The 10,000-nt window shown below is 45.7% G+C and overlaps 1 protein-coding gene across 1 annotated transcript in view; it reads right to left on the reverse strand.

Moving 5' to 3' along the window:
• The window catches only part of LOC138862379 (uncharacterized), a 42,530-nt gene extending 38,609 nt beyond the window's left edge, over positions 1-3,921 (reverse strand). The window contains exon 1 of the mRNA XM_070124123.1: positions 3,871-3,921. Within this exon, the coding sequence (XP_069980224.1) occupies positions 3,871-3,921 (51 nt within the window). The remainder of the gene's footprint in view (positions 1-3,870) is intronic.
• Between the last annotated feature and the right edge of the window lie 6,079 nt (positions 3,922-10,000).

Consider the following 10,000-nt stretch of genomic DNA (forward strand, 5'->3'; position numbering starts at 1 on the left):
CAGATCGCAAGGCCAGGTGAGAGAGAGGTGAATCAGTGGGACAGGTAAGAGGGGGGGGGGTGAGTCACTCGGAAATCAGCTGATCGGGAAGTGCGATGTCGAAGGACAAATTTTATGGAGTGTCTTTTTTTTATTTGTTGTTGTTGTTGGTGTTGTATCAGAATTATCTTTCGTTGTTTACAAGGGTGATTTTTATGGATTGTCTTTTCTATTTTTCTTTCTTCATTTGTTTTGTTGTTGTTGTATGAGAATTATTTCTCGTTATTTACAGGGGTGATTTTTATCGACTGTTTTCTATTTTTTCTTTCTTTATTTGTTTTGTTGTTGTTGTTGTTTGAGAATTATTTCTCGATATGTACAAGGCTGATTTTTATGTATTGTCTTTTTTTTCATTCTTTCTTTTATTCATTTTGTTGTTGTTGTTCCAGAATTATCTCTCGTTATGTCTTTTTTCTTTATTTTTTTTCATTTGTTTTGTTGTTCCAGAATTATCTTTCTTTCTTTTGTCTTTTTTTCTTTTCTATCCGTCTTTTTTTCTAGAATTATCTCTCGTGTTGTTGTTGTTGTTTTTATCACAAGACGCGAAGGATCTTCCTGGTTGACCTCTGGCTCGCAATGACCTTTGACCTCAGGAGGGAATGGCCTTTTGTTCCGCTTCGTAACTGGATATTTGTTCATTCATTTTCTCGCTTTTGATGTTCTGTTTTTATAGTTTCTTTTTGATGTCGTTTTTTTGGGTGTATTTGATACGCGTTTGTTATATTTTTTTCTTTTTTTTTTTTTAATCATTTTTTTTTCATTGTTTTTTTCTTTTTTTTCTTTTTTTTATTCTTTTTGTTAATCAATTTTTTTCGTTGTTGTTTTTTCTTTTTCTTTTTCTTCTTTGTTAATTATCTCTGTTTTCAGCTTGTTTCTTCATTTTATTTTTTTAATCATTTCTGTTTTCTGTTTTTTTCTTCTTTTTATTTATTTATTTTTTAATCATCTCTTTTTTCATTATTTTTTTTTCTTTTTTAATCCACTTGGCTCTATTCATCTCATTCATTTTATATATTATTTTTTCCCTATTTTTTCATGCAACTTTTTACTTTTTTCTTTCTTCTTTTCCTTTTTTTATATCTTCTGTAAAGGTATGATTAATCTTTTGTTTTCTCTTTATATTTCCTATTCTGATTATCGAAGAAATATACTAATCGGATTTCCCTATTTCCTCTTTCGCAGGTACGAATCTGGGGCATGTCGTAAGTCAATAAAAGGAACAGGTAAGTTAGGGAGAAGGTGGGGAGGGGGAAGGGAGAAGGGGGGAGGGGGCTGATTGGCCCTTTTCTTCGTATTCTTCTCTCTCTCTCTCTCCTTTCTCTTCCCTTCTTCCCGTTCTCAATATCTTGCCTTCTCTCTCTCTCTCTCTTTATCTCTATCTGTTTGTGTCGTAACTGTCTCTCTCTGTGTCGTCTCTCTCTTTCTCTCTTTCTCTCGTTTTTTTCTCTCTCTCTTTCTCTCTCTCTCTCTCTCTCTCTCTCTCTCTCTCTCTCTCTCTCTCTCTCTCTCTCTCTCTCTCTCTCTCTCTCTCTCTCTCTCTCTCTATCTCTCTCTCTCTCTCTCTCTCTCTCTCTCTCTCTCTCTCTCTCTCTCTCTCTCTCTCTCTCTCTCTCTCTCTCTCTCTCTCTCTCTCTCTCTCTCTCTCTCTCTCTCTCTCTCTCTCTCTCTCTCTCTCTCTCTCTCTCTCTCTCTCTCTCTCTCTCTCTCTCTCTCTCTCTCTCTCTCTCTCTCTCTCTCTCTCTCTCTCTCTCTCTCTCTCTATCTCTCTCTCTCTCTCTCTCTCTCTCTCTCTCTCTCTCTCTCTCTCTCTCTCTCTCTCTCTCTCTCTGTCTCTCTCTCTCTCTCTCTCTCTCTCTCTCTCTCTCTCTCTCTCTCTCTCTCTCTCTCTCTCTCTCTCTCTCTCTCTCTCTCTCTCTCTCTCTCTCTCTCTCTCTCTCTCTCTCTCTCTCTCTCTCTCTCTCTATCTCTCTCTCTCTCTCTCTCTCTCTCTCTCTCTCTCTCTCTCTCTCTCTCTCTCTCTCTCTCTCTCTCTCTCTCTCTCTCTCTCTCTCTCTCTTCTTTCTTTCTTTCACCCCAGCTTCTCTCCAACCTCTCTCATGTCAACCCCCATTCCCCCACCCCCTCCCTCTCACCCTCCCTTCCCCAACCTCTTCCTTTCACCCTCCCCTCCCGCTCCCTCCCCTCCCCTCCTACTCCCTCCCTTTCACCCTGCACTCCACTCCCACTCCTTCTCACCCCTCCCTCCCTTTCCCACTTCCTCCCTCTCACCCTCCTCTTCCTTCCCCTCCCCTCCCCAACCTCTCCCTTTCACCCTCCCCTCCCTTCCCCAACCTCTCCCTTTCACCCTCCCCTTCACCTCCCACTCCCTCCCTCTAACCTTCCCCTTCCTACTCCCTCCCTCCCCAACCTCTCCCTTTCACCCTCCCCTCCCCTCCCTTCCCCTCCCCTCCCACTCCCTCCCTCTTCCCCTCCCAATCACCCTCCCCTCCCACTCCCTCCCTTCCCCTCCCTTCCCCCTCTCCTCCCTCCTACTCGAAGCCTATTGTTAAATACTGGAATCACTCCCTCTGTTGTCAGTTCTCGGAATTCACCAAAAGGCCCTTTTGTTTACCGGCGTGTGATGTTCTCCCTGTTTGTGCTTGTTTTTTTGTTTGTTGTTGTTTTTGTTTTGTTTGTTGTTGTTGTTGTTTTTTGAAGGTATTTTGTTTGCCGATCGGAGGTTGGGTGGGGGAGGGGAGGGGAGAGAGGGGAGAGAGGGTGTAGGAGAGGGTTGGTTGGAGGGTAAGGATGGGAAGGGAGGGAGGGATGGGAAGGGAGAGGGAAAGGGAGAGAGGGAGAGGGAGAGGGAGAGGAAGAGAGACAGACAGAGAGAGACAGAGACAGAGGCAGAGAGAACGAAAGAAATAACGAAAGAAAAAATAAATAAAGAAAGAAAAACAATCAGACAGAAATAGAAAGTAGAAGAGAAAGACATAAATACATAAACAGTATAAGAAGAGGAACTGCCAATGATAGAAACAAACAGAGAACAATAATAAGCAAAGAAGAGGAGGAGAAAGAAGTCGAAGAAGAAGAAGAAAAAAGAAGAAGAAGAAGAAGAAAAAGAGAAAGAAGAAAACAAAATAAAGAAGAAAAGTAAAAATACAAAGTGTCCGAAAGCCTGCCCTCTCCCTGTCGAGTTCGTCACTTTGCAAACCTGAGTGATTTTGACTTTCAACTGAGCTCCGACACACACAGACACACACGTCAAAAAAAATAAAAGAAAAAAAAAATAGACACACACGCAAAAGGAAAGAAAAAAACAGACACGAAAAAAAAAACGATTGGTTAAGTGCTTTCGGATGAATCTCTAGCCAAGAGCAAAGGCATTCGGACATGGCGGTCCTCTCCTTGCTTGACGTTCCGTTGCTTTGAGTTCGTTTGCGTGGTTTGAAATCTTTGTTTTGTATTCATTTTTTTTTGCTGGGTTTTGAACTTGTCTTTCTTGTTTTGAGATTCTTTGTGGCTTGCTTTAGTCTTGTATTCTTTGCTTTAAATTCGTTTGTCTTGCTTTTAAATCATTTTTCTTGCTTTGAACTTTTTTTTGCTTTGAACTTCTTCCTTGCTTTTAATTTTTTTCTTGCTTTGAACTTCTTCCTTGTCTTGAATTCCTTGTTTTGTGTTAATTTTCCTGGCTTTGAACTCGTCTACCCTTGCTTTGATGTCGCTTTCCTTGTTTTGCACATGTTTTCCTTGCTTTGTTGTTTTCTTTGCTTTGAACTTGTCCTTTCTTATACCTTGTCTTCCTTGCTTTGACCTTGTTTTACTTTGTTTGAATCTTGTTTACCTTACTTTAGCCTTGTGTCCCTTGTTTAGCTCTTGTTTACTTTGCCCTGACCTCATGCTCCTTGCTTTGAACTTTGAACTGGCTTCCCTGTTGCTATGACCTTGTCTTTATTGCTTCGGTGTCCTTCAGTTGACCTCTCTTGACCTCTCCTGACCTCACTTGACCTCACTTCCCGTGTCGTGACCCTGTTTTTCATGAATGGTTCTCGTCTTTTGATTCTGCTTCTTGGAAATTTTTTCTTGGGGAAGTAGGAAGAGAAAGAAAGGAAGAGGGAGGGAGAAGGAGAGGGAGGGAGGGGAGAAGAGAGAGACGGAGGGAAGGAAGGAGGGAGGGAAGGGGGAGGGATGGAGAAAGGAATGGAGGGATGGAGAGAAGAGAGAGAGAGAGAGAGAGAAGAGAAGAGAGAGAGAAGAGAAGAGAGAAGAAGAGAAGAAAAGAGAGAAGAGAAGAGAAGAGAAGAAGAAGAAGAGAAGAGAGAGAGGAAATGAAGGGAGGAGAGGAGGAGAGAAAGAAGGAAGAAGAAAGGCGGAAAGAGAGAGAGAGAAATAGAGATAGAGATAGATAGATAAAAACAGACAGATAGAGAGAATAAGCGAATCCACCAAACAAACAAACAAACAAACAAAGGGGAGGGGGGAGGAGGGGGGGAGAGGGAGGTTGAAGACCACCTAGGAAATCGGGAGGAGGGGGTGGGGGGAAGGGGAGAGGGGGGTTAGAGATATTGAAGGTCGCCTAGATCTCCGAATCCAGAAATTAATTGCCTGTGCACTGGCGAACACCGAACGCAGACGGGAGGGAGGGAGGGAGGGAGAGGGAGAGGGAGCGAGGGAGGGAAGGAAGGATGGAAGGAGGGAGGAGGGGAAGGAAGGAATGAGGGAGGGGTTGTGAGGGAAGAATGAGGAGGGAGAGGGGAAGGAGGGAGGAGGTATGGCATTGGGAGGGAGAGAGGGAAGGAGGGAGAGGGAGGGAAGAAAGATGGAAGGGAGGGAGCGAGGGAGGGAAGGAAGGGTGGAGGAAGGAGGAGAGTATGGCACTGGGAGGGAGAGGGGAAGGAGGAAGGTAGGGAGAGGGAGGGAGGGAGGGAGGGAGGGAGGGAGGGAGGGAGAGAAGGAGGAGGTATGGCACTAGGAGGGAGGGAGGGAGGGAGGGAGGAGGGAAGGAGAGAAGGAGGGAGGGAGGGAGGGAGGGAGGGAGGGAGGGAGGAGGGGAGGAAGGAAGGAAGGAGGAGGGAGGGATAGGAAGGTTGGGAGGAAAGGAAGGAGAGAGAGGGAGGAAAGGATGGAGGGAGGAGGTATGGCATTGGGAGGGAGAGAGGGAGGGAGTGAAGGAAGGAGGGAGGAGGTATGGCATTAGGAGGGGAGAGAGGGAAGGAGGGTGGGAGGGAGGAAGGAGGGAGGGAGGGAGGGATAGAAGGGTGGGAGGGAAGGAAGGAGGGAGGGAGGGAGGGAGGGAAGGAAGGATGGAGGGAGGTATGGCATTGGGAGGGGGAGAGGGAAGGAGGAAGGGAGGTAGGGAGGGAGGGGGATATGATACTTGGAGGGACGGGGGGGGTGAGGGGGATATGTCACTTGGAGGGACGGGGGAGGGGGGAGGGGAGGAGGGAGGAAGTGTTGCACTGGGAGAGATGGAAGAGGAAGAGAGAATGAACATAAAAGGATTGGAGGAGAGTGAGAGGGAGAGAAGGAGGTGGAGGAGAAGGAGAGGGTGCTAAAGGAAGAGGAGGAGAGAAAAGAGAAAGGAGGAGAAGTGGAGAGAGGAAGAAGAGGAGTGGGGAGGAAGAAAAGGAAAGACAGGGGAGAAGAGGAGAAACAGAAATAAACATAGACACAGAAGAAATAGACACAAACATAGCCAGAGACAGGCAGACAGAAACAAAGATGCGAGAAAACAGGGAAATGATAAAAAAGAAGCGTTAGATACAAGGAAGGGAGGAGAAAAAGAACAAAGAAATAAGAAGGGAGAGAAAGAAAAAAGAAATAAGAAAGGAGAGAAAGAACAAAGAAATAAGAAATGAGAGAAAGAACAAAGAAATAAGAAAGGAGAGAGAAAGAACAAAGAAATAAGAAAGGAGAGAGAAAGAACAAAGAAATAAGAAGGGAGAGAAAGAGCAAGGAAGAAAGAAGGGAGAGATAAGTTAAGAAGAAAAAAAAACAACGCATAAATTACTGTCTGGCACCTTCAGTATCGTTCCCAGCCATTGAGCAGCTTCCAGTTAAGAGACAACATTCCATCCATAAGGATTTTGTAAGAGAGGGAGGAAGGGAGAGAGAGGGAGAGGGAGAAGGGGAGAGGGAGAAGAAGGGTGAGGGAGAGAGGGAGGGAATGAGAGGGAGAAGGAGGGAGAGAGAGGGAGAAGGAGGGAGAGAGAGGGAGAAGGAGGAAAAGAGAAGGAGAAAGAAGAGAGAGAAGGAGACGGAATGAGAGAGAAGAAGAGGGAATGAGAGAGAAGAAGAGGGAATGAGAGAGAAGGAGAGGGAATGAGAGAGAAGAAGAGGGAATGAGAGAGAAGAAGAGGGAATGAGAGAGAAAAAGAGGGAATGAGAGAGAGAAAAAAGAGGGAATGAGAGAGAGAGCAAATAGAGGGAATGAGAGAGAGAGCAAATAGAGGGAATGAGAGAGAGAGCAAAAAGAGGGAATGAGAGAGAGAGCAAAAAGAGGGAATGAGAGAGAGAGCAAAAAGAGGGAATGAGAGAGAGAAAAAGAGAGAGCGAGAGAGAGAGAGAGAGAGAGAGAAGGGAGAGAGAGAGAGAGAGATTTGCATACCAAACGCCGTCACAAAAGTATTCAAATTTATTGGAGGTCGAAGGGAGAGGGAGGGGGAGGAGGAGAGGGGGGAGGGAAGGGAGGGTAAGGGGTAGAAGTGAGGGTAGAGTGTGGATGGGGTGAGGGGAAGGGGGGGAGAGGAGGTGGCATAGGAAGAAGGGGAGGGAGGGGAGTGGGTGGATTTGGTGGTGGGGAGAGGGAGGGAGGGGGAGAGAGAGAGAAGAAGGGGATGGAGGACGGGGGGATCGAGGGTGGGGAGAGGGAGGGAGGAGAGAGAGAGAGAAGAAGGGGATGGAGGACGGGGGATCGAGGATGGGGGAGGGGGAGGGGAAGGGGGAGGGGAGGGGGAGGGGGCATCCCATAGTAACTAAGGACAGAATGGAAGGATCGAAGGAAGAGAAATAGAGACACAGGTCGGTGGATTTGTGGAGAGGAGAGAGAAAAAACTCCCTCCCTCCCTCCTTCCCTCCCTCCCTCCTTCCCTCCCTCCCTTCCTCCTTCTCTCCCTCCCTCCTTCCTTCCTTCCCTCCCTTCCTTCCTTCTTCCTCCCTCCCTTCCTCCCTCCTTCCCCTCGCTTTCCCTCCCTCCCTCCCTCCCTCTCTTCCTCTCCTCTTTGCGAAAGGAGGACACGAAGAGGAAATAATAAAATAAAATAAAATAAAGGAGTAAGAGAGGGAAAAGAAACGAGAAGAGAAGAAGACAGGAATAACGAGAGAAGAAGAAGAAAAGCGAAAGAAGGAATTGGCGAAGAAAGACCAAAAAGAGAAAGGAAGAAGGAGAAAAAGGGAGGAAAAATAATGGAGAAGGAAGGAGAAGACAGAAGGAAAGGATGTATGAGGAGAAAGGGAAGAGTAGGATAAAAAAGAAATGAGGAAGAAGAAGAGAAAAAGAGAAGATAGGGAGAAGAGAAAGGAAGACGAAGAGAAGGAAGAGAAGATAAACAGGAAATGGAAAGGAAGACGAAAAGAAGGAAGAGAAGATAAACAGGAAATGGAAAGGAAGAAGAAGAAGAAGAAGAAGAAGAGGAAGAGGAAGAAGAAGAAGAAGAAGAAGAAGAAGAAGAAGACGAAGACGAAGACGAAGACGAAGACGAAGACGAAGACGAAGACGAAGACGAAGACGAAGACGAAGACGAAGACGAAGACGAAGACGAAGACGAAGACGAAGAAAATGATAAAAATAAGAAGGAGAAGAAAAAGAAGAAGAAGAGGAGGAGGAAGAAGAAGAAGAAAAAATGATAATAAGAAGGAGAAGAAGAAGAAGAGGAGGAGGAAGAAGAAGAAAAAGAAGAAGAAGAAGACGAAGAGGAGGAAGGAGCGAGCGAGAGGGTGCGTTCCCGCGTTCCCCAAGACGAAACCTTCTTAAAGTGACGTTTATGAATGGGCGGCCGAGGCGGGCAGGGCGGGCGGCGCGTCCCTCCGCTCGAAGGGGCTTGCCTTGGGTTGCTTTGGCTTGGGTTGGGTTGGCCTGGGTTGGGTTGGGTTGGGGTGGGTTGCTTTGGCCTGGGTTGAGTTGAGTTGGGTTGGGTTGGGTTGTTTTGGGTTGACTTGGGTTGCTTCGGCTTGGGTTGGGTTGGGTTGAGTTGCTTTGGCTTGCTTTGGTTTGACTTGACTTGGGTTGGGTTGGGTTGGTTTGGGCTTGGGTTGGCTTGACCTGGGTTGACTTGGATTGGCTTGACTTGCCTGGGCTTGCTTTGGATTTAGATTTACCTTGACTTACCGTGACTTGCTTTGCCTTACTTAGGCTTGCCTTGACATACTCTGGCTTGCCTTGACTTGGCTTGTCTTGACTTACCTTACTGTGTCTTGCCTCGACTGTCATTTACTTGCCTCGACTTGCCTTGGCTTGCCTTGACTTGCCTCGGCTTGCCTTGGCTTGCCTTAACTTGCCTCAGCTTGCCTTGACTTGCCTCGGCTTGACTTAACTTGCCTCGGCTTGCTTTAACTTGCCTCGGCTTGCCTTAACTTGCCTCAACTTGCCTCGGCTTGCCTTAACTTGCCTCGGCTTGCCTCAACTTGCCTCGGCTTGCCTTAACTTGCCTCGGCTTGCCTTGACTTGCCTCGGCTTGCCTTGACTTGCCTCGGCTTGCCTTGGCTTGCCTTGACTTGCCTCAGCTTGCCTTGACTTGCCTCAGCTTGCCTTGACTTGCCTCGGCTTGTCTTAACTTGCCTCGGCTTGCCTTAACTTGCCTCGGCTTGCCTTAACTTGCCTCGGCTTGCCTTGACTTGCCTCGGCTTGCCTTGACTTGCCTCGGCTTGCCTTGACTTGCCTCGGCTTGCCTTGGCTTGTCTTGACTTGCCTCGGCTTGCCTTGGCTTGTCTTTACTTGCCTCGGCTTGCCTTAACTTGCCTCGGCTTGTCTTAACTTGCCTCGGCTTGCCTTAACTTGCCTCGGCTTGCCTTAACTTGCCTCGGCTTGCCTTAACTTGCCTCGGCTTGCTTTAACTTGCCTCGGCTTGCCTTAACTTGCCTCGGCTTGCCTTAACTTGCCTTGGCTTGCCTTGGCTTGCCTTAACTTGCCTCGGCTTGCCTTAACTTGCCTCGGCTTGCCTTAACTTGCCTTGGCTTGATACTTAACGAGCTGGTGTTCCTTACGAGAAGTCCGACCTTTGTTAACGTCGTTTGGAAATCCTTCTGAGGTTGGTTTTCTGTTTTGCTTTTTTTTTGCGCGCGCGGTTGGGAGTTCTCGGATGGTCTCCTGTTTATTGTTTATGTTTTTGTTTTTGTTTTTGTCTTTGTTGCAGTGTTCGGATGGTCTTTTTTTGTTTTTGTTTTTTTTGTTGCAGTTCTCTTGCTTATTGTTTTTGTTTGTCTTTGTTACAGTTCTCGGATGTTCTCTTGTTTTTTTTGTCTTTGTTGCAGTTCTCTTGTTTATTGTTTTTGTTTTTTGTCTTTGTTGCAGTGTTCGGATGTTCTCTTATTTTTTTGTTTTTGTTTTTTGTCTTTGTTGCAGTTCTCGTGTTTATTGTTTTTGTTTGTCTTTGTTACAGTTCTCGGATGTTCTCTTATTTTTTGTTTGTGTTTTTTGTTTTTGTTTGTCTTTGTAGCAGTTCTCGGATGTTCTCTTGTTTTTTGTTTTGTTTTTTTGTCTTTGTTGTTTGTGTTTATTTGTTTTTGCCTTTGTGTTTTTTTTTTTCTGGTGTTAAATTTCATCGTATTCGGTTGTCTTTTGGGTTCATGTTTTCTGTCTTTTTCTCTCTCTTTTTTCGTTTTTTTTTCTGCTTTTCGTTTTATTTTTTATCTATATATATATTTTTTTTATTATTTACCTGAGATTCATTTCTATTATATTCTTTCGTTTTCTTCTCCTCTCAATCTTCCATCTTTTCATATCCCTTTTATGTGTTTCCTTCTGCTATTCCTCTCCATTTCC

The sequence above is a fragment of the Penaeus vannamei genome, chromosome 8, assembly GCF_042767895.1.
Source record: "Penaeus vannamei isolate JL-2024 chromosome 8, ASM4276789v1, whole genome shotgun sequence".
In the NCBI taxonomy this organism is placed as follows: Eukaryota; Metazoa; Arthropoda; class Malacostraca; order Decapoda; family Penaeidae; genus Penaeus; species Penaeus vannamei.